The sequence below is a fragment of the Primulina tabacum genome, chromosome 15 (genome assembly GCF_025594145.1).
Source record: "Primulina tabacum isolate GXHZ01 chromosome 15, ASM2559414v2, whole genome shotgun sequence".
Taxonomy (NCBI): Eukaryota; Viridiplantae; Streptophyta; class Magnoliopsida; order Lamiales; family Gesneriaceae; genus Primulina; species Primulina tabacum.
Genome location: NC_134564.1, coordinates 37,158,900 through 37,186,723, shown reverse-complemented (window position 1 = coordinate 37,186,723; position 27,824 = coordinate 37,158,900). Strand labels below are relative to the sequence as shown.

The following is a 27,824-nucleotide window of genomic DNA, read 5'->3' as shown; positions in this document are numbered from 1 at the left end:
AATATTTGAATTATGCTATTTTATCTTATAATATATTTACAAGTTACGCAGTTAGAGTTACATTTTTAATCTTTTATCTTGTTTTATTAATCATATAAGTATCAAATACTCGGATGGAATAATATGTATATATTCATATTAAGTATGCATTGTATATAATTTGATTTACAGAGGCATGTGGACGAGAAATTAGAGACCCCTGTATTACCTACAGACGGTAGGCTTTATTTATGGCCCATTTTGATAGACAAAACCTCAACACTAACTTATATATATATATATATATATGTATAATTTTGATTTGCAGTTAGTTTATTTTATCTTAATTACGATAATATTATATTCATTTTTTGAATATAATAAAATATATTATCCAATAATGGATAATTCATAAAGACGGTGACAAAACAAATATGCAAACTACGACAATAATGATACATTAATTAAAGATACACATGTTGTACGTATGTATGTATTATTTTTTTTAATTCGATCAAATAATATTAAATAATTAACACGAAATTATTTTAAATTTAGAAAATTTGTTCGATTTAAAACGAAATTTTGTTTAGATTTTTTTATATAAAATATGAAGTGACTTGAGAAGGTTTTTAGTAAGATAATAAAATAAATTACTGAATTAAATATTTTGACGTCCTCTAAAATAATTATTCCGAAGATCTCAAATCTAACAATACAGTATAGATTATATGCATTAGTTCAATAAATTAAGCGGCAATGGCATTGTTGGAATTATGCATCACTGCCACCAAAAAGAAAGTTTCATCAAAGCTTAATAATTCATATGTTTATACAATTATTAAATATATGAAAAGGTATATCCTGGGACATAAATAACTCTAGACCTGTTTTTAAAATTCAAATTTAATTTAATTTAATTTAATTTGGACTGGGACATTAATGTGGTAATAATTATTGCTAGAGTATTTTAAGGATGAATGTGAAAGGGGTAGATTTAGATGTTGAATTGTGCGGCCGGCAAAAACACATTTCTGTAGTTACGAGTATTTAATTAACTTAACTAAATAAAAAAAAAGTAGAAAGATGTGGGGCCGAGGAGCGGCTGCAGCAAAGATCTGAAAGAATCTGCGGCTTTTCTGTGCGGCTGCTGCTGCTCACGCTTTATTAGGTAGTACAATTTTTATTTATTTTAATTAAAAAAGAATTATTGAAGTGGGGACTTGCGTGTATTGCTGTACAAATTTCTCTTACACTACTGCGTAATCCAGCTTCCCACGTGTCATTCCTGACATTGTCCAAATTTTAATCTGGTCGTGTCTAAAATTATAAATAAACTCAAATTTAATGAGTGAAATTATTCTTCAATTACACAAAATGTAAAAAAAAAAAATTTCGGTTAGTTTTTAGTTTTATATCAAATGATCCATGTTGTGCCAAACACGTTATTAATTTTACACGATATGTCAGAATTTTTTTAGTATGGTATTATGTTGGTGTTTCAATAAAAAAAAATGAAAATTAAAATAGAACTACATTCAATGACTAAAAATATATGAAAGGCCGAAGATGCCCTTCATAGGCAAAAGAGAGCTAATTGAGGCAAGCTTGTATTTAGGAGTCGATGAATTTATGACCCAGTCAACACGTAATGATTTACCAGCAACCAGCATTAATACTGTATACTTTATTTGTTTTGATTTTGGTTTACAATAAATAAAGCTATTTATATCAAACAAAGAGAACGTTTGACTGGCATTTCCTTTTATTTATTGCTAGGATTGTTTAGTCTCCCTTGCTGATTTTATTAATTATTATATTATATTTATAAATAAAAGCACGCAATATTATATTTTACGTACATCAATAACATTATTCCTCGATATCCCCTGTGTTCACTTCACCCGTTAAGAAAAATGTAAATGTAAATAACATCTGCGTGACGTTGGAAATCTGTTTGGTCTTCATATATGCAATTGAATTCAACTGTTTAACGAGGTTTTATGAGTAGATAGATCTGTGCATTATTTGATTTGTATTTTGCAGAAATAAGATGTTGATTATTGCTTTACAAACAACTGTTTGACAAAAAATCAACAATCTTGACTTAAAAACAAAGATCAAACCTAAAACTGATTTACGATATATTGGATTCAATGTCAGTTATTTAAATAATTTATTTAATTATACTAAGATAGAAAACCCACCCATTTCATAAAAACATATATGAATTATTTGGGTCTTTTTGATATTCGAACAGTGCCGTCTGAAGGGTCAAATCGGTGAAGCCCACGTGAAACGCGTCCAAAAGATCCCGCAATGAATTCAGAAAGAAAATAATCGTGATGGAAAAAGCAGTCACAAACCGCGAGAACATTGGACTATTAATCCTCGATAACTTGCATCATGTCCACACGCTTGCGCTCCCAAACGCCCATTCCCTGTACCTCTCTCTCTCTCTCTATATATATCTAAATATATTATTATTATTATTATTATAACAAAGCCCTTCCCGGCGCGTGACACTCCATTACCCCACTTTAGCCTCTAAATCATAGTATTTGTCGAATATTAAATTGGTGGGAATTAACCATAAAGATATCTATGTAAACTGTGTTGTGTAAAACATGTCTGTGACTATAATAACAAAATATAATTAATCAACCATGTAATAAAACAGAGAATGCATGAATCTACTATTCATTCAGTAATAAAAAAAAAAAAAAAAACAGCTCGATTGAAACTCCCGATCATCTTAGGAAAAATTAAACAAATATATACAAACATTAAGATACGTAATCTGACCATCGTAACTGGCGCCAAGTCGAGAGAAAAGTGCTGTCCGAAAGTAATGACATGCTAAAAAAACCATAATCTAACGAAACAATTGGCTACATCCACAGAGGTGGAGGTTCGTTCAAATCTATCGACAAACCACGTCTGACAATCCCAAAATACTTCGCCGGACCATCTCCATCGATCACCGGAGCCACAGCTGAGGCCGCCACGTGTGCGCCATTTCCCTGGGGCACGACATCTTTCAGAACCCCAGTGTGCATGAACTCGTTGATGACGAGTCTTCCGGACGGAGGCATCCAGCGGTTGTCGGAAGGAAGGTTGAGGTCCAAGGAGAGGCCCGTGGGAGGCGCCAGGAAGTTGGTCTTGGCCTTGGCTCCTCGGAGTGACCTGGCGGCTCCGTCGTACGCCAGCGCCGCCTCTTCTGGAGTGTCGAAGGTACCCAGCCAAACTCGTGTTTTCTTCCACGGATCTCGAATTTCGGCGGCGTAACGACCCCAGGGACGCTTTCTGACTCCCCTGTAGTGACCTTCGCGTGTGGAAGCCATGGAAAACGAGAGGAGTTACGGAGAGAGAAGGGGATTGGTTTTGAAAGAAATTGAAGAGGATGTTGTGTTACGTGTTGTGGGAGTGAGGGTAAAAGTAAAGGGTCCGCAGAGTCTCCCGTAATCGTCGGCTGGACGGCAAGGACCATAAATAAATAATATAACGGCGGCGTTATTGTCTGTGCACCTCCTTACGTGTACCTACAAACCCAATCCTTACACCGTTTACTATTTTTCACTTTTTAACAGTCTCACATGCAAGAGACTTGGTCATTTCTTTTTAAATATTATTCAATTTGGGTCGTGAAACTTATTATTTATTAAATAGTTATTTTACGTTTCTAAAATCTTACATTAAAACATAATTAAAAACTTCAAAATAATATTTGATATGACACATCTTTGGTATTTTCAATTTGCGTGCAGTTTTGCGTATGAACTGGGAATTTCCGAACTTTGTGTACAGCAACAGTGTACGACAATTTATTTATATTCGATGATAATATTTTTTTTGGGGGTACGTACTTTCGTTTGACTGTAAATTTAACTCTCTAAATTACCAAACACGATGATGTCTGCAGGAATTCATACACTGATCAGGAAGAGGATTAACTCAAAAGAAAATCGTAAGTTGGTTGAGTTTTTTTTTTTTTTTTACAATATAGTTGATGTTTATGTAAAGTAGATCACAAAACAATTAAATTAGAGGCTCGTGCATACAATGGTTTAGAGTTGCTATTTAAATTCCTCTTAGGAAATAATGCAATATCCTTGGAATCTCGCGTGAAAAATCAATGTGGCCCAATCTTGTCCTTGAAAAATGCAGAGGTAGGGTCGAATCTTGAAAGACTCGGTGTGGGTGTGAGGGGGCGGAGAGAGGCAATGCATGAGCCGCCGCGCCTGATGAGACGTGTCCCGACAACTCAAACGCGTTACTCTCCAAATGTGTGCGTATGCCCTATATTTAGTACGGCGCTGCTCAGCCGCTCCTCCACCTTCCCCACATTTTCTCGTGCTTGATAAATTATTATTTACTATTATATATATATAAATAAATTATTCACTGTACATTATTTTGGACGGATGTCTTTGCCGTACACATAAAAATATTACGTCTTTGAGGAGTGAGTGACCACTAATAGGCGAAAGGAAAAAATATTTCTTTGAAATGATCTCACCATCGTACGTTCCAGATTAATTAATTATTTAACTTTCCTTTTTCTTTTCCCATTTCTATAATAAGATTTATTTAAAAATATATAATAACAAATTCAAGAACAAATTAAATCCACCCAGATTAATTAATGCACATAGTTGAACTCTTAAATCGATCGTCAGGGGCACACTTTTTTCTGCCCATAATTATTACCACCACTATTCTTTTGCTTGCAATGTGTGTTTCAATTAATTTTTTATGCACGATAATTTTTTGTATGAAAAACAATATATCATTTTCTTATTTGATAAAAATAAATTATTTGTTTGTTATTGTTAGAATTTATAACATATATATTTTTTAGATTACAGATGAGATGATAATTGTGTGGGCACCGTGCTATCTCTTGGTGTGTAAAGTTTAAATTACTCATATAATAAAAATAAATAATAACTTGAAATTTTAAAAATATATATTTGTACATCCTAAAAACTCGTAATTATTATTTTCTTGGAAAAATTCTCGAACATTTTGTATAATATCTAAAATCTAGAACCATCTAAATTTAATATATATCCTTTTTTTTTTTAAGAAAACATGTTCGAGTAAATACATTTTTTTGTTGGGGGAGTTGGTGAAAAATCTCCAATCAAAACATTTTTTTGGGTTCACTCTCTATCTACAAAATTGTGGTACTATATCATATGAAATGTGATACACTTCATGTGAAAATGTGGTACTAAAAAAATAACCAGTGACCGAACACAAAAAAAAATCTAACTTATGTAAAACTCATTCCCAATTTCCCGTTTTTTGTTTTGCAAGTACGAAACGAATGATTAACGAAAAGTTGAGTCAAAAATTGTGCATAATAAGTAAAAGGTGTCAGGTCCCCACGTGGAGTTGGGTGCATTACGTGGTGTCCGAGCTAAAGGAGACAGTGGAGTGGTGGGCCTATTCAATTCTCTATTAAAGGGGTCAAACGCAAACCCTTTTCCTTTGACTCCATTAACCTTTGGTCCCTCTTTTTACCCCTTTTTCCGTCTCGGGTCCTTTTAATTTTTGATTTCTTTTTACTTTTCGGTAATAAAATAGAAATAATAAATACTGAAATCTTGGAACAGACGTATTGGATTGACGATTCTTTTTTTAAAAAAAAAAAAAAACCAGAAAACGTAGTGGCTTAGCCGGCGTATGTAACTTTCAGATATTTGATTTTGGGGAATATATAATTTCTGTGTGATGGACAGTAAGGGTACGCTTGGTTTGTAAGATGTGGTAATTGAATGATTAATAATTTGATTGATAAATGTTTGATATGATAAAATATTTAATTTATTAAGAGTTATGTAATATCATGTGTGGTGTGAAATTTAAGAGATAGATAAATTCATGATAAGTGTGCTAAGGACCAAAATACCCTTAATGTTAATATTTATTTTATTTTCCAATATCGTTGTTCGTCCTCAAGCCTACGGCTTGTAAGCACCACTCTTCGTAAGAATTTCGGACAATGACGTACAGAAGACCACTTGCAAGTTGGATATTTATTACAATCAGGGGTATTTTCGTGATTAAAATTTTTGGGGTAGCCCGATTGTTTCTATCATACTCTGTTGCATGGATTTATTCTCCCACAAAAACAGTAAAAGTGTCAAACAAATAGTCAATCTCATATCTAAAAATTAAAGCAAACAAAATATTATTAATCAATCCAACTTTTATACTACCTACCAAACTGACCCTAACAGGACGACACATCCTACACCTTATCATGTCTCTCTCACGGTCTACTGGCTGCTCTTTTTTATTTTTTTACACGGAATTGGGAAAATCTATTCTATATGTCTTGATTCATACAAACGAAGCTCTAACACAAAGGTTATTTAGATTTTGGGGTTTTTATTAGATCTGTTTTTTAAATTTTGTGAGTTTAGAGATGATGTTATTTTTCTCCATCTATTTGTGATTTTGAATCTTAATTTGAATTATATATTTGATAAAATGAAAACGATGTGATGAGCTTATACGATAGATATATCGATGCTTTGGAAAATTGGGAAATAAAAACACAAGGGACTTGTTTTTAAGCACTCGTGTCGATTTAACAAAAAACTTCTTAAAAATATTTATTAATAAAATTCGAATGAAAAATAAAAGGAAATGAATGAATAATTTGTAAAAAAATTAAAATTTTACGAATCAAATATAAAATAACAACATTCTATTCCAAAGTTTTTAGCTACTTGAAAATGTTATTCACTCGGAAAACCTACGTACGTACGTATGAATGGTTTTTTCACATTTATTTATATTATTTTGTTCATAATAATAATTTAAAATGAAATATTCATTTACTATCATATTATTATCATTATAAGCAATCCGTACTACATGAGATCGCAAGTGTTGTTACGGAAAATGAATGAATTATTATTATTGTTTGGAAAGTCATGGAAAATGAATTATCGGAGATAACATCATCGGTAGCATCACCCAAAGGCCTGGAGAGGAATTCCTTCGCCTTTGAATGCGTACAGGTGATAAATACAGAATATTTGTACTATACACAGCTTTACAGACATGTACCTACAGAACTGACTTGAAGATATGGAAAATAATTTTGTAATTACATCTTTTCTCCTTTGTTAAAAATCTCGACCAATATAACTAATATACAATTACTGCTGACTTTCTTGTATAGAATTGATGCCACGGAAACTCTTGGGTGTGGATGAAAAACATTCCTGAGTTTAGCCTCACTTCGAATCTGCTGGCCGGTTGATCGGTTAGGCAAGCAAGCTAGGCCCATTCTCAGTTGCATCAAGGGAGTTGTTTTCGTGGCCGCGTTGCCTAGTCATTTGCACTACTCTGTTGAATTGTGTTCTGGCTTTTGCGTATGGAGTATCTCTTGCTGATCAATAACGAAATAACGAGTACTGAAGAATTTGGAAAGATATGGGGGCACATACTACGTACATTCTTGAATTAGTCTGATCAATTCAAGAAAATATGCATCCTTCAATCACGGAGAGTTCAGATGTTAACCAATTTGAACGGATGAGCTTACCTGCTATTCGTTGTGCTCGAAGAATGTTTTGCCGTCTTTTCCTCCAACATACGGAGCCGGTGAAAATCATCAGAAACGCCACGCATGCCCCTAGACCAATCCCAACTTTAGCACCAGCAGAAAGATGGGTTCCACATGTTGGTAATCCGGGGATCCCACAAAGACCTGGGTTATCAGTAAAACTGCACCCATCCATGTTAACATAGTCAAAATAATGTCGTAAAATCAATTTGTCATTCTCCGACTGCTACTTAGGAAGCGTAAATCTGATCACAAATCTAAATTCTGACACAAATCTAAATTTTAAGCACAATTTGCATATCAGTAGATCAAAGACTCAAAGTTTGTCAATTACTGCAACCCATTGACTGGATTTGGAGAGAACCTACTTGAAGCTAGCTCCGTGCAGGAGCTTTCCAGCAAGGGTAGCTGGAACTTTTCCTTTTAAAGAGTTGCTGTTGAGGTTCCTGTAAAAGAAATTAGTCCATTTTAAAAATTACTGTGTCATGTCATGGGCAAATAAGTTTTTGAAATTTCTTACAGTAATCTTAACGAGGTTAGCTGTCCCAGGTTTTCAGGTATGGATCCATCAAAAAAGTTGAATGAGAGATCCCTGTAGCAACAGATATGCTCAGCTTGACTCCATTAAACGGTAGTCTTATTTGTCATAAATATGAGCTGAAATACACCTTATGATAAACAAATTGTACACAATAATGCAACAAATATGAGTGCAATCAATAAATTTTAACATGTTTTCCGGTTGCTATCGGCCTCAGGTAAAAAATTCTTTGCAGAAGAAATATGACTTCAAAATTTCAATCACACTGTCTCCATGCTGCTTATCTTTCCGAGCGAAGAGGGAATTGGATCGGTAATTCCGTCCCCACTAAAGTTTCTGTAAATAATCAAGTTGGACATCTAGGGGTTATCAAGGACCACTAATCAAGTTCACTGGTAATACATGGTTATGTATCACAGCAAATGGATGCGGTTTTCGGATAAAAGAAAGTCCCAATCATATACGTTAAGTAAACTTATTCTTCTTTAACACTCAATCTCGATGATTCTCCAAACTGCCTTAGCATAAAGATAACATGGTTGAAATTGTTAATTTCCAAGTTACATTCAGGTTACACCAGAAATAGACGACTTACACGCTCTGGAGATGCTGAAGTCTGGATATGTCACTTGGCAAGAAACCTCTCAGACCCTGGTTGTCAAGACCTCTAATCTCGCAAAGACAAATTCGATAAATAATAAACAAATCAGCTCATATCATATCTATGGAATACTGTAAAATTCCAAATTACTTTGTCAACTTAAACGTGACAAAGTAAACTTTATTTGACATTTTCTCGTATAAAAGAATTTTATGGAGGTCAAGAATTGAACATACAGTCCAACAATTACATGTTTCCTAAGAGTTCTGTCATACTGACAATCAACTCCATTCCATGGATGTTGCTGCGGAATACAAGGATCACCATTCCACCCAAAACGAGGAGGAAGACCAAGTGCACTCTTCAATCTCTGCAAAGTCCTAACTACATTATCAACAACACGAAACCAATGTTTTAGAGATAGTTAAACTCGAGTCTCAGGTTTCGGAAAGAAAAGATAGCAATGATCAACTTATGAATACACTCATAAACCGAAATATACATGAGAAACAACATTAGTGAGTTCGGCATTAGGGCTGGATCTCGCATGTTTACTAGAACGCTTGTGAGAAGCAGACAAGTAGCAAGCCAACAAATTCGAGAGCAGAAGTTTTTTTTATTATTGCCAGTTTATTATAAATGCCAAGATCCCGCAAAGTTTACTAAGGCGCAGAAAAATATCACAAGTATGAGCGACGGGTCATGCATACTTTCATCCGGCAATGTTTTCGCTTCAGCCAACACAAGTTCGAAAAGCTCTATCGCGTTGATTATGGCATGCGTCCCTTTTGTTGGATGCAGGGTTATTGTCAAAGTCCTTCCACTAACAGCAACTGTTGTGTTGAGCACAAGAGCACTGTTAATATTCCCAGTCAAGGCATAAATGTCAACATCCTGAAAAGCAACATCACCGTTAAGCAGGACGTCGAATACCCTTTGTCCTGCTCCAGTTACAGAGGGATCTATTTCAGCAAAATGCAACCAAAGGGAGTAGTTTCTAGTGGGCTCGACGTCCATTGTGTATGCTAAATCAGGCTGACTATCACTACTAAAAAGAGCCGTTTGGTAAAGAGCCTCCGGATAAAAGTTTGGTGATTCAGACGTCTTCTTGATTGTGTTTCTAGTAGTTATGACACGGTCAGAACCCTGCCCAAACGTGGGGAGGGAATTCCAGAATCTATCTCCACCCCAGCTATCCGCTCCATAATCAACGCCAAACTTAGGATTCTGAGCCCCACAACTAAATCTTCTGTCAGTTCTGAAAATCATTCCTTGACCATACCCTTTGCCAAAATAGTACGCTCGATTATCAATCTGGAGAATTTCAATGGCAAGTATTGCTGGATCTCCATGACCAGTGCTATGAAAGCAAAGAGAGGCAGTGCCATCCTTCAGAAATATGAGGGCTTCGAAAAACGCTCTTTCATCATCATGGTTGCTCCAACCAGATTGCAATGAATAAACTAAGGTTCCTTCCACAGACACGTCAAACAAAGGCTCGTCATCAAAGCTAGGTTCCGCAACCAAGCCAAAGAAGATTCTGACTAGATAATGACCATGGGGAATCCTATTTATATTGTAGCAGTTTTCAGGTCCATCGGATAGAGGGAAATAGCGAAGGGTACTGAGTATAGGACTGATGAAACTTGGGCGGGTTGCATTACCTGGAATTCCCCCAGTGTAAGCAAAATCCCTGTACCAGAAAGTATCGGTTGGAGAACTACGAACATCATCACGAGCTCCGCAGCTTATTCGCTTAAAATATGGTGCTGCTGTCAACATAAAAAATTCATAAAAATGGACATCAGCAGCCATCTGATACTCTGTATCACTCAACACACAGGCATCATTACTACTGTCTGCCGAGGACTAATGTATGATTAGAAAAATTTATTGGTTGATGTCACAAACAAGGCAAGCTACTATTTCCCCTTCATTTTTTGTTCCATCGTTCAACTATTCTTCAATACACCATGTTAAAGATCGTCTTCTTTCTTATACACCGGAATCAACAAACCAATAACACCAATATCAAATCAAGTACTCGAACAACCAAGCCACTATCGAATTTAGATTACTCACGCTTCAAGCATGTACACCAGAAAATCAACTTCACACCACAAGAAACAACACAACAACGATTACGTGGTTCGGTCCTTTTAGAGACCTACATCCACGGAGAAACACCACCAATCTTTATTGAATTTCCAGAAGAGTTTGTAATACAACAAGTTTACCAATTCAACAAGAAAGAAGTATTACAAGATTCGATCAAGCTTACTTCCCTTGATTCTCCTTCTTTCTTATATTGGCTCAGTATTCTTCTACCCTCTGACTTGATAGTTCACCGGGTTTTCTCCTTTCTTGTTTTGTTCTCTGGAAGCTTGTTCTCTGTTTTTCTTGCTCTCTTCTCGACGAAGCCCCCCCTCCCTCTCTTTTATCAGTTTTCAACCGTATTACATGTCCTCAACTGATATGGGCTTGTTTATCCTCCAAGCTAGTTGGGCTTCATCCTTGAGTAGCCCATTCCCTTCCAGCCCAAGCTTTTTGAGAAACCCGATTAACAATCTCCACCTTTTCTCTAAAGGTTGGCTGCTTCTCTTCCTTAGACGAACTTTACTTGTCTTCCACTACATTTACTAAGTTCAAGCAATGTTCGAACTTAGTATAAGGCAGTGTTTTTGTTAGCATATCGGCAGGATTATCCTCTGATGCAATTTTCTTCAGGGACACTTCCTTTCTATTCAAAATGTCTCTGACAAAATGCATCTTTACATCAATATGTTTAGACCGTTCGTGATATACCTGATGCTTTGACAAATGTATTGCACTTTGGTTGTCACAATGTACAATTACTTCATCTTGTCTTATTCCAAGTTCACCAATGAAACCTTTTAGCCATAAAGCTTCCTTGATGGCTTCGGTGGCAGCTATAAACTCTGCCTCAGTGGTTGATAGTGCCACGACTGACTGGAGTGTTGCTTTCCAAGTAATGGTTGTCCCAAACACGGTGAAAACATATCCAGTTGTGGATTTTTGAGTGTCCATATTTTCAGCAAAGTCTGAATCCACATAGCCCACTAATGGTTGTTCTTTCTCACTTCTGTGTTTGAATTTTAGTCCCATATCTGCAGCTCCTTTCACATATCTCAATAACCACTTTAATCCTTCCCAATGAGCTGGTCCAGGATTAGCCATGAATCTTGATACCACACTTATGGCAAACGCTAAATCAGGTCTGCTACAAACCATTCCATACATTAGGCTCCCCACACCACTTGAATATGGAATGTGTTTCATTCTTTCAGTTTCTTCTTCATCATGCGGAGTTTGATCTTTTGAGAGTTTGAACTGTTGTCCAAGTGGTGATAATACTGTCTTAGCCTTGTGCATGCTGTACTTTATCAATACCTTCCTTAAGTATTGTCCTTGACTTAGAAACAAGCTTTTTTCTGTTCTATGTCTTTGAATATCCATGCCCAGAATTTTCCTTGCTTTTCCCAAATCTTTCATTTCGAATTTTATGTTCAGTTGTTGTTTCATCATCCTTATTTCTTCCATGTTGTCACTGGTAATGAGTATGTCATCTACATATATCAAAAGATACAACATGATTCTTCCTCCTTCCTTCTTCAGATAGACACAACTGTCAAAATTGCTCATGTGCATTCCTATCTCTTTCATATAAACATCAAACTTCTTATTCCATTGCCTAGGACTTTGTTTTAAACCGTAAAGAGACTTCTGTAAGAGGCAGACTTTTTCTTGATTTTCAGTTGTGACATAACCTTTTGGTTGTTCCATGAAGATTGTTTCTTCAAGTTCTCCATGTAAGAAAGCGGTTTTGACATCTAACTGATGTAGCTCTAAATCCAGCTGAGTGACCAAGGCAAGAATTAATCTTATTGAGCTGTATTTTACTATTGGTGAGTAAATTTCATTGAAGTCTATCCCTTCACGTTGAGTGTAGCCCTTTTCAACCAATCTCTCCTTGTATTTCATATCCATAGTTGCTGGATTTGATTCTTTGAGTTTATAAATCCATTTGCATCCTAATACCTTTTTATCCTTGGGTTTATCAACAAGTTTCCATGTCTCATTCTTATTCAACGAATCCATCTCCTCATCCATTGCTTTTATCCATTTCTTACTGCAGTTGCTCGTCATCGCTTCTTTGTAGGATGAAGGTTCCATGGTTTCCAATTTTTCAGCTATCGTTAATGCATACCATGTCAGATCAAGTTGACCATATTTCTTGGGAGGCTTAATTTGTCTTCTTTGTCTGTCCCTGACCAAAGAGTATGTGTTTGTTTCTTCATTTGTTTCCCTTTCTTGAGTTTGTCGTGTTGAATCATCCTCTAAGTCTATTCGATTTTCTGGTTCCTTCATTTGAGTCTCCTCATCAGGCTCCACCTCAACTTGAGATTCCTTGAACTCAGAGATCTCACTGGTTGAGTTTTTATCTTTTAAGTCATATCCCATTTTTGATTCATCAAACACAACATTCCTCGTGTTAAAGCATCTTGGTCCTGTTGGCTCTAAGTTCCATACTTTATAGCCTTTTATTCCTTCGGCGTAACCAATGAATATGCATCTCAGGGCTCTAGCATCCAGCTTATCTTGCTTTATATGTGCGTAAGCAAGGCATCCAAACACTTTTAGATCTTTGTAGTCTACTGGACTATCACTCCAAACCTCTATGGGTGTCTTAAATCCCAGAGAGCTTGTTGGACTTCGATTGATCAGATAGCAGGCTGTGGAAAGAGCTTCACCCCAGAATGTCTTAGGGACCCTTGCACTCAATATCATGCACCTCACCTTTTCCAGTAGAGTTCTGTTCATTCTTTCTGCAATTCCATTCTGTTGTGGAGTGCCTGCATGCCTTGAGATGCCTCTTTCTGTGCATAATCTGTTAAACTGTTCGGACAGGTATTCAAGTCCATTATCTGTCCTTATATGTTTTACTCTTCGATCAGTTTTGTTTTCCACCATTAACAGCCATTCTTTGAACTTGCCTGCCACTTCATCTTTTGTTTTCAGTATATAAGTCCATACCCTTCTCGAGAAGTCATCTATTAGTGTCATAAAATACCTTCCTCCCCAGTGTGTGGGTGTTCTTGAAGGTCCCCATACATCAGAATGTATGTATTCAAGGGGTCTTGAGGTGGTGTGTTTGGCCTCAGGGAAGCTTACTCGTTTTGATTTTCCCAAAACACAATACTCACAGAGCTCCATTGTTTGAATTGATCCTTCACCTAACAGCTTCCTCTTCATCAGCTCATGGAGACTTTTTTCACTTAGATGTCCCAGTCTTTCATGCCACAGTTTTGTGTTGAGTTCCAGTCTTTGTGTCACTGCAGCTTTGCCTATCACTGTACTTCCAATCATTAGGTACAATGAGTTTTTCATCATAGCTTTCATAACTACCAATGATCCTTTCATTACCTTGATTGTCCCCCTTTCTGATCTGAATGTATATCCCCCAGAATCCAGTGTTCCTAAGGATATCAAATTTCTTTTTAATTCGGGTACAAATCTTACATTCTTCAGCAACCTGTCCATTCCATCATGCATTCTAATTCTTATTGTGCCTTCTCCTTTGATTCTACAAGCTTTATTATTACCTAGCAGAACCATTCCCTCATCAGCTTCGGTTAGTTCCTCAAACCAGGACCTATTTGGGCACATATGGAACGAGCAACCAGAGTCTAGTATCCATTGAGTGTTTGAATCTTGAGTGGTGATGACAAGAGCATCTGCAGATTCATAACCATCTGTCACCGCTGATGCTTCAATGTGATTTGTTGGTTTATGTTGTTTCCATTTATTTTTGTCGGGGCAGTTTCTTTTGAAATGGCCTTCCTTATGACATATGAAACACTTGAGTCTTATTTGGCTTTTGGACCTTGATCTATTTCTTTTAAATTTTGGTGTTCTCTTTTCTGGCCTTCCCCTTGTCACTAGAACTTCACCCGAGGGTTCTGAATTCGATGTGGTCTTTCTTTGTAATTGTTTAGACCTTATTGCTGACAAGACTTCTTCAAGTGTTATTGTTTGTTCTCTCCCGTATAGAATTGCGTCCTTGAAGTGTTCATAGGTTCTTGGTAATGCATTTAGGAGTATGAGAGCCTTATCCTCTTCTTCCAATTTGATTTCAATATTTTCCAAGTCATCCAGGATCTTGATGAATTCTTCAATTTGGTCCTCAAGGCTCTGTTCTTCCTTGATCTTGAAGGAGTACAGTCTCTGTTTCAGGTACAACCTGTTCGCCAGGGACTTCGTCATATAAAGGGATTCCAATTTACTCCACACAGCAGCTGCATTCACTTCCCTTGCTACTTCCCGCAGAGGTTTATCACCAAGGCATAGGATGATTGCACTGTGTGCTTTTTCAATGAGTTCTTCCTTATCTTTAATTGAACTAGACATCTCCTCCTTCTTCTTTAAAGCTTCTAACAGACCTTGTTGAATGAGTATGGCCCTCATTTTTATTCTCCATAGTGAGAAATCGTTTTTCCCTGTAAACTTCTCAATATCACACTTCATCGTTCCCATTTTTTGGGTTCGCTTCCCACAGACGGCGCCACTTGTTAAAGATCGTCTTCTTTCTTATACACCGGAATCAACAAACCAATAACACCAATATCAAATCAAGTACTCGAACAACCAAGCCACTATCGAATTTAGATTACTCACGCTTCAAGCATGTACACCAGAAAATCAACTTCACACCACAAGAAACAACACAACAACGATTACGTGGTTCGGTCCTTTTAGAGACCTACATCCACGAAGAAACACCACCAATCTTTATTGAATTTCCAGAAGAGTTTGTAATACAACAAGTTTACCAATTCAACAAGAAAGAAGTATTACAAGATTCGATCAAGCTTACTTCCCTTGATTCTCCTTCTTTCTTATATTGGCTCAGTATTCTTCTACCCTCTGACTTGATAGTTCACCGGGTTTTCTCCTTTCTTGTTTTGTTCTCTGGAAGCTTGTTCTATGTTTTTCTTGCTCTCTTCTCGACGAAGCCCCCCTCCTTCTCTTTTATCAGTTTTCAACCGTAATACCTGTCCTCAACTGATATGGGCTTGTTTATCCTCCAAGCTAGTGGGGCTTCATCCTTGAGTAGCCCATTCCCTTCCAGCCCAAGCTTTTTGAGAAACCCGATTAACACACCAAATAAATATCTACGTGCACATCAAAACCAAAAGAATTATCTTGAACAAAGGTCGTGCAAACGCAACAGAGCACTCCGCTACAAACACAGAATCATTGCATCTCTTTATCCTGATTCAAAACAACCCAAAACCCACCCCACCAAAAAAATTTAAAATAAATCGTAAATTAGCTTGTAGTTTGTATATATAAGTTCATTCAACAGTTGGTGAAGCCAACTGACAGCATTACTGTAAAAGACTTTCGTGTTACAGAAAAAGTCTCTCGGAGCACTGTGAGTACAAGCGGAAGAAAAGAGAGAACGGACCTCGAGAGAAAGAAGGTTTGAAAGCCAAGGCAAAAGCAAGCCCGAGTAAGAGAAGTCTGAGTTCCAGCATTGTTGGTTCTGATTTCCTATATGAAGAACTTCGTCGACTATATCTACACGCTTTCTGAGCATTTAAATCACACATCAAATGCTAGCAAGATTCAAAATTGGATCTTTTCTTTTTCTCGTTTCGCAAAGTACTGGAGGAGACGGAATCTTGTTCATTTGCCAGAATATGCAAGAAAACAAGATATGCATTGTGAGGCACGTTCAGATATAAAAAAAATATCATAGTTTTATTCAACCGGGGCATTCTGCATGTGATTACAGTATGTTTCAAATAAATTATTCTTAAAAAAATCATTATGGTGGATAAATTTAAAGCGGCCACCATGAAGATACCATGATGCCCAATCAAACACCATTTAAATGGTCGATTACGCTCTTACGAAAGTCAAGTTAAGATCTTTCCAGCTACTGATGATACTTTTGTAAAAAAAACTTTTAATGTGCTAGGAAGAAAAAAATATAATTATTTTGTTTTATTATTTTTCAAATTTGAATATTGCAATTTTCAAAATAATTTTGTGTAAACTTTGCTTAAAGACTCGTGAATCATAAAGAATATTATAATTTATCGGTAAGGCATTTTATCACATTGATTTTTCATAAGGAAGATTTATATGTGAATTTAATCAAAATGGGGTTTTTTTTTATTGCAATAATTTTTCACAAGGGAGTTTCAAATTAAAGTTTTCAAGGCATGATAGATTTTTAGCTTGTTAAATTTTAATATGAGATTTTAAAATAAATAGGAAGTCATTCTACTAATTTACCCATAGAATCCTACCCTCGTGTAATTTCTTCAAAATATATACACCCACAAGATGCATCCCAAAGTTTTATTATTTTTGTACCTATAATCAAATTGTCTACTATATTTTCCCTTTTGTTGTTTATTCTCATATAAAATTTTCATGTTTGTATATTCGTAGGTACAGAAAGAACAGAACCATCTTCTTAGCTATAATTTCTCGGATCCTACGTTTACTTAGTCTTTTACTTACAATCCCGATTAATTTACTCTATTCCAGCTACCACGACAAGTTAGATCGCAACTTTGAAAGAGTCTAAATTTAAACTTTGTCCATGTTTCATATGATAGGAGATATTTCACAAAAATCTCTATTTATACTAACCAGTCATACATGCGTAAAACTTTGTCTCGTCCTACTTAAACGGAAAAAGAAAAAAATACATAAAAAATGGTGTTGATTGATCACATTTGGGATGACGCTGTAGCCGGACCTCCCCCGGCAGTAAGTGGCCTCAAACATCTGAAGAAACTCTATTCCAATCCCTCAAGCATGAAAGGTCCGAACAAAAGGAACCCTCAAAAATTTGGTTCTTTATTATTTTCTCTAAGAGATGTGTCAAGTCTCTAAAAATTTCTCCTTTTAAAGCATTACGTGAATGGATATATTTTAATGTATATGTTTCTTAGTATAATTCATTTTTTTGTCTCTAGATGTTGGCGCAGAGAGTAGGAGCAAGTATGGGAAGTCTCAGTTAATGCCGACGAGCCCAACAATACCCGGGACTCCGAATGTCGCCGACAGCCGGTCAAAAGAACAATGTGTGATGGAGTGTGTTCAACCCCGGAAGTAACCAGGCCACCAAGAATGTAGCCGCTGATTATTTTGATAAGCCGCAACATGCCAATGCTCCAACTGTTTATGACTGGTATGTACATAAACAGATATTCAAGAAAATATTAATGCTATGATCATTTTGGCAGTATGCCTAATAAACTCCATATTTAATCTGGATTAATGATGCAATCTTCCTAAATATTGGGAGATGGGAGAAATTTAAAAGGGGTTATTCTTTCAAAATCTACGCGAGTTTGAATATTTTTTAACGGGGCATTTTCTGTCTATCATTGCAGGCTTTACAGTGGGGAGACTAGGAACAAATATCGCTAAGGAATTCGATAACAGTTCGATTCAGCTTATGGTGGTCGCATTACAAATATTAGTGCATGTAAATAGCTTCACCATATCTCCGCAAAAAATAAAAATGGTTTATTTTATACAATATCGTTCAGGAGTATACTCACGTGTGATGTTTGTGCCATTTAAAAAAGAAGAATGAAGATTACATGCTGAAGGGGACGGTAAATTAATAGTCAAAATCAAAGCTCCACCATAAAGCAAACTTGTGCAGAAATGATCGAGTCAAATGTCATCAAGATGTTGAAGCATCTTTGATCCTAAGTTAAGCGACTGTATCGAAATTGAAAAACTCAATGATCACATTCACGATTGCTGTTTCATACATGTGAATTCGAATGGATGTTTCATCTTCTACAATAAAACCTTAGAAATTAATTGACTAGAAATCGATAAGCAACAGGCAACAGGCAACAGGCAACAGCAGCTCTCACAAGGACAACAATAGTAATGGTTCATTTAAATATGATTCGAAACCAAACCTGTAACTAAGAAGTTAACATACAACCAACCCACATGTGTTATCATTTGTCGGACAATTGTTTTTCAGTTCATGATGAACATATACATAGTTATCAAAATGCGTGTTACTTATTTATATAAAAAATAAAAGCATCCCGTGACATAACATGATGGATACCAAACAAATACAAATACAGTTTCAAGTCTAAATATAAATCTATGTATATTTATCAAATTGATGGATAATAAAGCAAATAAAACAAGTCTGGACACAACACAAGTGACTATTTCACTAGCTCCTGTAGTATATCTAGTCGCATGATGTACATACTATTGTTACCCTGAACTTTCCTAAGACCACTTAAGTTGAACAATCGTATATCCACAATTTGTAGAAAACTGATATAAAACTCCTTCCAGCATCGCATTCTACAGATTTTTCAAATAGAAAAATGTCAGCTTCATCCTCATCACTTCTACAACATTTGTTCCTTTTTCCGGTATCCTAAAACCTGAAAATGGGGTAAACTTATTTGTGTGCCATGGATGAGGAATCCATTGTGCTTTCATGATTATATATATATATATATCCGATCTGACTGTTCGAGTAATTTCTTTGAGATGATGTGACAGAGAGAGTTTAGCAGAATTGCTATTTAAAAGTTTCAAAACTTTTATATTTATGCTAAGTAGGGGATCAGGACAATTAGATCATTTTCATATTTGACCAAGGAAAACTTACCAGATTTTGCTGAGTAAAATGGGCATGAACAATACCCAAGGTTTGATGCTCGTTCAACAATTCCAACGCATTGTAACAAGGATTTGAGAGGCCAGGTTCTTTTTTGAGACTTGAAGTGTTGTTGACAGGATGGAAATCTTTTACCATCAGTATCTCAATTTCACTAGCTTCCAGAGATGTTTGCTGAGCAACATACTGCAAGAGACATGGTTTTGAAAATATTTACAGCCTATCCTATCGTTTGAAAGATCGAGAGTTAGATGCAGGACCTGGCATAAGTGTTTAACAGACGATGTAGGGCTGCAGCACAAGAAAGGTCGCTTCAAGCTGGATATTTTCTCCTCATGTAGAGAAACAAGCATGACACTAATTTTCAACTGAAACAATAATATGAACACATATAAGTTGCTTTGGAAATTGTCATATTCGGTATGTAATAGGCAATTGAACTAAATAAGTTGCTTAGAGTTTTCGCTGTATTCCGGTATCAGGGATTCCATAACTCCTCCATCCCAACTAAACTCAATAATAAAAAACTAAACCAGCTATTAACAAAAATAAGATGTAAAATCTCCAAAATCACCAAAGCAAAAGTTTAGTAGTATTACTGCTTCATTATTTTCATTCGCACATTGGAGACGATTGATTAGCTTTGAAAGTCTGCTATTTCTAGAAATCTTGCCACCAGCACCATTGGGAACACCATATCGGGTGTTACTGCGCATGCCACCTCTACCCCAGGCAAGAATTTCTGTAGTGCCAACAAGTCCAGCAGATGCACCAAGTACTTCTCGGTTTGCTTCTGAATCATTATCATCACCGCCTCCGTCGGCATGGACTCCAGAAGATGTCTGTGAAGTTCGAGTACCTCCCCATCTTTTGTATCGTTTTGATTTGACTTCAGTAGAACGCTCATCAGCAGAAGATGAATCCTTACTACCATCATGACCATTAGCCTCCTCTTCATCAGATCCTTGATTTTCAATAGCTCGGTGATTTCTCCGAGTTCTTAAGTTTCGATAGCTTCCTTGCCTCCTAACAAACGTAGCTGTAGTAGCTCTGGCTGATGTCCGTTTCTTCCCAAGAGCTTCTGCTTGTCGACGAAAAGTTTGGGCAATTGAAGCTTGGATCTGTAGCCAAAAAGAATCAATTACAAGGACTTTGAATGTAAGGAGTTTCGTTAAATGCAACACCAACATAAATCCCGTAGATAAAGAAATGAACCATGAAAAATGTCAGTCTTCTCATGGTTAATAAAGTAACTATAGTAATTTTCATAATTTTTGTCTCACAATTTACTCTCGAAATTAAAAGACCATTCTAAGCTAGATGATTCTCGAGGAATTAAACTCAGAATAAAATTCAGATCAGCTTACCTGCTTATTTCGGGCTTTCTCCTCTTCATGGAAAGCCAGTTCCTGTAATGAAAATTAGAATAATGCTTCACACAATGCAATGAAATTCAATATTTCCCAGAAGAAAAGGTATGAAACTGCTCCATTAGTACCTCTTCTTCATATTTATCAATGTCTGGATAAAGAGCAGCAATAAGGGCATCATAATTTGGATCATCCCTCAGAGAACGACGACTAGCGCAATGTGTGCGGCAAGCAGGACATTCATTGTTCCTGCATTGAGGCAGACAAAAAATAAAAACCAAGAACACTTCAATAACTAACTAATAGGTGAGAAGGAAAATAAAGTACCCAAGTCGCATGGATTTGTCAATGCACTCTCTGCAGAAGCGATGTAAGCACTCCATGACTGTTCTCGTCTTCCTGATGATACCTGTCCGTGGAAAATTTGAAAATGCGGTACAGTACAGAACTGACTTGAACAAAGATAAAGAAGAGTTGTTTGCAAGTGGGTTTAACATCAACACATCTAGCCCCATTTCATGGTAGAAAGCAAAGTATTTGATACAATGCAACAACCAGTAAGCAGATGTAGATTACCATTTTGGTTCATGTGATAATAAGTTTCATTATTCAGCCTTTTCAGACTATTTTCCCATCTTACGCTGGAGGAAATTAACCAAAGAGCTAATGACATGAAAAAATGATTAATTCACAACTTCAAATGATAACTCATTTCACACTTCCCTAATAAAGCTCAATATGAGTACTTCACAAGTTCAGACAGCTCCAACCACCTTTTGGTTGAATCACAAAAAAAAACCATTCATCTCATTTGACAATTTCCAAGGAGGTGCTCCAGCAACAACTAGAACCAGCTACTTTTAAGCGATGCATCCATCATAGTTCAATAACACAAAAGCATGGAAAATTAAGCAGAACAACGATGCATAATTGAATCTGACAAATATTACAAAACACATACCTAAACATATTGGACATTGAACTTCTTTGCGTATTTCTGCCAACTTCACGATAATGAATCTGGATTCGACAGCATAAAAGTTCAGTGTAAATAATCCTAAAATTCACATGAAGAATGAAGATAGCAAAATTGCGACTTCATCCATGGTGAAAAAGATAGAGCGAATCGTGCAATGGAGGCCAAAAAATGAATCCCAGTTCCTGAAACAAATATGTTTTGTGTGGACGCTTTAATTAAATCTGGTATTCCCTTAATTAAAGCCCGCACCTATATAATTTAATCAATGTTTTCTAATCTCAGCCCATATTAAATGAAGTACGATGTTTTCCTAAATTTAATTACCATCCAATTCAACATGCAGTGCATAATCTTCATAACAGAACAGTGTAGCTGGTGGAGATCCCTAAACTGATATCTAGTATCTAAGTAACATTATGGTTGTTCTATCTCACATACTGAACCCACAGTTTTATGCTCTGATAATCAAAACCAATGAGCCAAGCTTATCATTTTTCCGATAAAATTTCGAATTTAGTACTACCCTGACGATTTTATCAGAAGTTCAAAATCCCACCAAATGACCACTCTTTACATTACAAGAAACAAAGACATAACCAAGAAAGAACAGCACAGAAAAACGAGCATCCAAGTCCATACATGATCAAATGCGCCACAATTATATACTGCAAGTGGCAAAACTTCAAGATGGAAATACGGAAGACTCTTAATCATCACTTGGCTAGGAAAGAACAGCAATTGATTGTACAAATTACTACTTCCAATTATAGGCTCTCATATGATTTCCAGTATGCTGGATTACCATGCTGCAATTGTATGCAACAAGTCAAGAGAAGAGCATTTGGGCCGTGGGATATCAGGACGGCATCCCAAGTGGTAATGCCATAAAAAGAGCAGCAAGTAGATTAAATGTCACATGGAAGCCAGTCATACCAGACTAGTCTCAGAAGGTGAAAGACCGTGGGATATCAGGACGGCATCCCAAGTGGTAATGCCGTAAAAAGAGCAGCAAGTAGATTAAATGTGACATGGAAGCCAGTCATACGAAGACTCGAAATGTTCAACAGTCTCAGAAGGTGAAAGTTTATCGCTTGTAAAATCAAGAAATCTATTCAAACATTCCCAGAAACAAACGATGTTTCAGAGGAAACAACCATCTGGTTTCAGATAATCATTTGCTACAAACTTAATTATGGCACATGGATCGTAATGCTGGATATCTCAAAAAGAAACTGACGATTCCCCCAATCAGAATTCAATTGAAAGTAATTCATAATACACATCATAAAGACAGGTTGCCTTAGAGCAAATCACACATCGTTTAGATTGAAATAACAAGAAATAGAAGGAAAAATGCAATCACCAAGTCCCAAAATAAGGTTCGTGAACCTTCACCAAGAAAGCTCGGAATATAGAATTTCAATCACTAAAAGATCCAAATCTTAGCGTAGATCATAAATAAAGCCGAAGCTCATATTACATGAACCTGTTAAGTAAACAAATCGTATTACCAAACAAAGCATGCAGATCTCAGACAAAATCCGTTCATCTACAAATCAAACTACACCAAAAATCCATCGCAATAGAACTTACGTCAGGAAAATCTAGAAACAGTCAAGAATTTATCACGTAAACCAGAGTATTCATCGTGAATGTGCACGCCAGGGTGGGGCGTGCGTGAGAGAATAATATAAAAAGAGAGATAGGAAGTACTCGTCTTTCTCTCCGCCACTAGAGTCCGGAAAGTCATCGGAATCTGGGAATCAACAACAAAACAACGAAAGAAGTAAAATAACTCAAAATCAAAAGAAGAGAACAATGCTGACCAAAAGTCGAGAATATTGTCAAAGCGAAATAACATGTGCATATACGAGTTGATGTGTGTTTAACAGACCACACACCGCAAGAGTTTTCAGCTGGTTCATGGATGTGATTCTCGCCGCTTTGGAGCGAATCATCGGCCTTTTCTTCCTCGAGCGGTGGCGGAGGAGAAGGCGGAGGAGTGGTAGCTTCGAGCGAACGCTTTTGTGCGGGCATTGAGTCAATGATATGGCGCCGGAGCTTCACCAGCGGGGGAGGTGGCTCGGGTGGTGGTGGAGTCAGCGAAGAATGAGAGGCAAATTGAGTGTGGCTTCGTTCTTGTGCGTCGATAAATAGAATGTAAATATTTTCCTTTGTATCTATGTGAAATTGGGTTTCGCTGTCTCCGGTTTCATTGTGCAGTTTTCTACAATTTTCACGGTCTATGGATAGAAGCGTTTGACGGTATTTCATATATCATTGTTAAAAACATGCTACTTCGATCATTCTATAAGAATATATTCTCTCAAATTTTATTCCCCAATTTTTTTACCGTATCTTACTATTTTGACATTTACCTATTTTATTTTAGGCAAAAACTTATATAAAACATTCTCACGGATCATATTTTGCGAAAAAGATCTCTTATTTGAGTCATCCATGAAAAAGTATTACTTTTTAAACCTACTCTATAATATTATGTTGCTACAATCTTAAATCAACTATGCTCTAATTTAGTTGAAATAAACAATATTTTTAAAACTTATCAATGACTGGAGATGGGGATTAATTAGATATTTGATCTCAAGTAATGTGTTTGGATCGAAGAATTTTGATTTGAGAATGTATTTGAAATGACTATATATATTAGTATAAATTTGAAATCTACCACTTAAAAAATAACTGATTGGAATTTAAAATACATAGTCAAAACCTTCAAATTTTCTACTTTCATTGATCTTTAAATTTTCCAAGCAGAATATATATGGTCGGCTAAATTTGTAGTATTCAATACAATGTTAAAGAAGAAGTATGACTAAAATCAGAATAAAGGTATTAATCAGGTGACAATTAATATCTCTAGAATTATCTTTTCTGATGGATATATATTTTATAATACATGTTAAATAAAATTACCTAAAAGTCCATTAAAAATATTTATATATATCCCAATAAACTCTTTTGTTGTACCTATATTTTTAACATGTTTTAGTGATATCTTAATAAAATATATAAATACTCAGTAGGTCAATAACACTTCAGTATAAGTCATATGAATTAGTATTATGATATATCTAGATAGGTTATCCACATAAATTGTAGAATTATTATTATTATTATTATTATTATTATTATATATATTGAAGACATTAGTTGTAGAATGACACAATATCGAAAATTAGATATAAAATAAAAGTAAGAAAAGATTCAATTATGTAATTATAAAATATTTGGAATACATTGACCATGAAAATGCAAACTATAGTCAACACTTAAACAGTTTATCAATAAAAAGAGTTAATGGTACTTTATGGTTATCTTTCTAAAATTTGACCAATTGGGTTGAAAAATGCTATAATGTTTAGTTCGTGAAACAATGGAAAATTGGGCTTCTAATCGTGATGCTTATTATGGGCCTGACTTATTTATTTCTTGAATTCTTGCAGGGACACTGTGGAAAGAACTGGGAAAATCAGGTGTGTTACTTGAAATTTTTAGTTTTACTGACCTCATTCTTTTTGGCCTACTCCACAAAACTCGAACGCGAAAGTTTTGTCATAGGCGATTTGATGTCCTGGGCTTCAGAGCCCTTCTTTCCACAGCAATTTCTACAGCCAGCAGAATGGCCCAAATTAAGAATATATGTTTCCGGGAATTTTGATATAACTCATGTCATAATTATCCCCACTTAAATCACGCATATGACTAATTTGGAGGTGAGCTGTAGTTAGTTATATGAGTTAATTAGTGTGGGTTTAAACAAGGAAAATTAATTGCAATCATATTCACTTTTACGTGTTTATTTTCGTTTCTTTTTTTGTCTTTATTATTCATGTATTTATGTCATCATTATATTCTCCATTCTAGCCTAAATTGACTGCTACAAGCCAACATGCATGGAAGTCGACAGCTTAGAACATGACCATAATTAACGATGAGAAACAAAAAATCTCTCATATTGAGTTTAAAAAGTTATAATTTTAAAAGATATATGTTTTCACTTGGGGTCTCTCTTCGCACGCTAATTCTTAAATTAATACTGCGACATCACTTTGACCAATGCACTTTGGTATGTTATGATTCGAAATCAAATTTGTGTTAGGTAGGAGGAGGTAGTGGATCAGTGACCAACTGTGTTCATCATGCTTGTTTGCATTTAAAATCGAAAAACAAAGGCTCGACGAACAAATTAATAACAAATATTCGACCGAGTGGAACCCGATCGTTTATTAGTGAAGTGACTGCGGAAGCAAATCGAGAAGGAGAGGGAACGCCAGCATTAAAAATGTCTTAAAACTAAGGCTGGTGCATGCCATATATATATCTTGCGTTTCCTGTTGGATTCTATGCAAATGGACTTGTAATGCAGATATTGATCTGGATAAAAATCGCATGCCAAGTTAAACAAATGGACAACGGGATTGTTTTGTCAGCACATGGGAAGGATTTGTCGATACATTATATGTGATAACGAATTGATTTGGGAGTTGGGTTATGGTCCCCCTGAAGAAACTATGGTGTTGCGTTGCCATCATATCGCACTATAGACTCCATAATCGTGCTGGTCGAGTTTCTTTCATGTTCGCCATTTCGGGTGGGATTCCTTCCGCTCGCTGGTCCCATCTGCATCAGTGCTGGTGGCGGGGCCGATGGTGGTGACTACTCGACCGACTCCAGGGACCTATTGTCGCAATCGATTTGACCAGTGTGAGCATGCGACTGACGCATAAAATTTATGAATAATAATAATAATAATAATAATAATAATAATATAATAATAAAATTACAGCACCCACCAATTTAAATATAAATTAAAATTTTATTAATTAATCATTGAAATTAAAAAACCCACGCTGATTGAATTTTCATCCTTAATTATATAATCTTATAACACGTACACATATTTTCAATGAATCAATGTTAAACATACATGGTAAATGTTTGGAAAAAAGAATATAAAAGTATATATATACGGAATTAATCTTGTGCGGATGAGTAAAGAGATTCGATCTTGAAAAAAAAAATTAAAAATTAAAACTAGGTCATTTTTTTATTATAATTAAAATTCAAATTGAGAGAGAATTAATTTTAAAAAAAATCAAATATTTAAAACAAAAGGTTTCAATTTTGTTGCAAAAGAACAGAAAAACTAGCAGTAACTATCCAAAAGCTATATTATGCAAAATGTGGATTTCTTGGCGGGTGCAGAGACAAAACCCTTAGTCAACTTCCATTAATATCATAACATATTTTCCACAAATCTAATGCACGAATTCTTAAACCGATCCTTTTGAGTTAGTAACATTCTTAATTCCTTACATCAGATATTCTCTTGTATAATTATTGGTCAATAACCATTTGAGGAAAAAAAAATTAATGATGGAACATATATCGATATATATGAATAATTCGAGTGTGGGGGAAAGTTAAAAATAATATAATGAAGAAAGTGGTATGTTTGGTGTGAATGTTAGCAGATTGAAGGGATCCCTTGGAGTTTGTACAAAATCCGTTTCTTCTTTTTTCTCAACTTTGAAGCCGAGCTGCCACACCACATGTGGCCATTTTTAATTATTGGAAATCTTTTTCGTATCAAAAACCTACTGCATAATTGCTTCAATTCCTTTAATTTAAGTCAATATATGATCACGCATTATATGATAAGCTACTTTAAAACATTCTTTTTTTAGATTAATTTATTATAATATATAGGACGACACAAAAATTTAAAGGGCTGTATTTAAGATTATTCAACTTTTAATTTACAATTTTTTTTTTGTTTTTTAATACTTTTGAGATATATTTTTTTAAAAAAAAATAAAAGTCCGTAGTCCATTAATTAAATTAAATTTTAACTGATCAGAACATTAAACAATATTTTTCACGGAAAATAGGCGTTTGCGCTAATAAAGCATTGTTTTAATCATGATCGATGAAGATACAGACATCCATATGCGAGTTCTTGGCGCTTTTCTTTGGAATTTTTTGGGAGCTGTTCAATTCTTTATTATTAATAAAGTCGACAATTGTA

General features: G+C 35.6%; 3 protein-coding genes and 1 pseudogene across 6 annotated transcripts; 1 reads left to right on the top strand and 3 right to left on the bottom strand.

Annotated features, from left to right (window-relative positions):
- Positions 1-2,818: 2,818 nt before the first annotated feature.
- LOC142526940 (ethylene-responsive transcription factor 12-like) lies at positions 2,819-3,519 on the bottom strand. Its single transcript, XM_075631623.1, has one exon. It carries the CDS (start codon positions 3,321-3,323, stop codon positions 2,871-2,873), a length of 453 nt encoding a protein of 150 aa, XP_075487738.1. The 5' UTR covers positions 3,324-3,519; the 3' UTR covers positions 2,819-2,870.
- A 3,523-nt stretch (positions 3,520-7,042) lies between these two features.
- On the bottom strand, positions 7,043-16,548 carry LOC142526513 (receptor-like protein 4). Of its 3 annotated transcripts, none has more exons than XM_075630967.1 (8): positions 16,199-16,545; positions 9,420-10,478; positions 8,946-9,093; positions 8,704-8,775; positions 8,088-8,159; positions 7,936-8,013; positions 7,547-7,728; positions 7,043-7,390 (listed from the first exon to the last, which is right to left on the bottom strand). In XM_075630967.1, the coding sequence occupies exons 1-8, from the start codon at positions 16,341-16,343 to the stop codon at positions 7,266-7,268; spliced, it is 1,881 nt and encodes a 626-aa protein (XP_075487082.1). In that variant the 5' UTR covers positions 16,344-16,545; the 3' UTR covers positions 7,043-7,265. The 3 variants fall into 3 exon arrangements, 2 of the variants coding, with proteins under 2 accessions (XP_075487082.1, XP_075487083.1); XM_075630968.1 differs by having other exon boundaries at positions 7,340-7,469; positions 16,199-16,548; XR_012815274.1 differs by lacking the exon at positions 7,043-7,390 and having other exon boundaries at positions 7,553-7,747; positions 7,812-8,013; positions 16,199-16,547.
- A 904-nt stretch (positions 16,549-17,452) lies between these two features.
- Positions 17,453-18,382, top strand: LOC142526515 (dormancy-associated protein 1-like; annotated as a pseudogene).
- Positions 18,383-18,830: 448 nt separating this feature from the next.
- On the bottom strand, positions 18,831-23,944 carry LOC142526514 (putative E3 ubiquitin-protein ligase RING1a). Of its 2 annotated transcripts, XM_075630969.1 has the most exons (10): positions 23,674-23,944; positions 23,486-23,528; positions 21,755-21,813; positions 21,121-21,202; positions 20,922-21,042; positions 20,791-20,832; positions 20,023-20,544; positions 19,684-19,791; positions 19,415-19,609; positions 18,831-19,184 (listed from the first exon to the last, which is right to left on the bottom strand). In XM_075630969.1, exons 1-10 carry the CDS (start codon positions 23,807-23,809, stop codon positions 19,149-19,151), a joined length of 1,344 nt encoding a protein of 447 aa, XP_075487084.1. In that variant the 5' UTR covers positions 23,810-23,944; the 3' UTR covers positions 18,831-19,148. The 2 variants fall into 2 exon arrangements, with proteins under 2 accessions (XP_075487084.1, XP_075487085.1); XM_075630970.1 differs by lacking the exons at positions 23,486-23,528; positions 23,674-23,944 and adding an exon at positions 22,412-23,452.
- Positions 23,945-27,824: the final 3,880 nt, after the last annotated feature.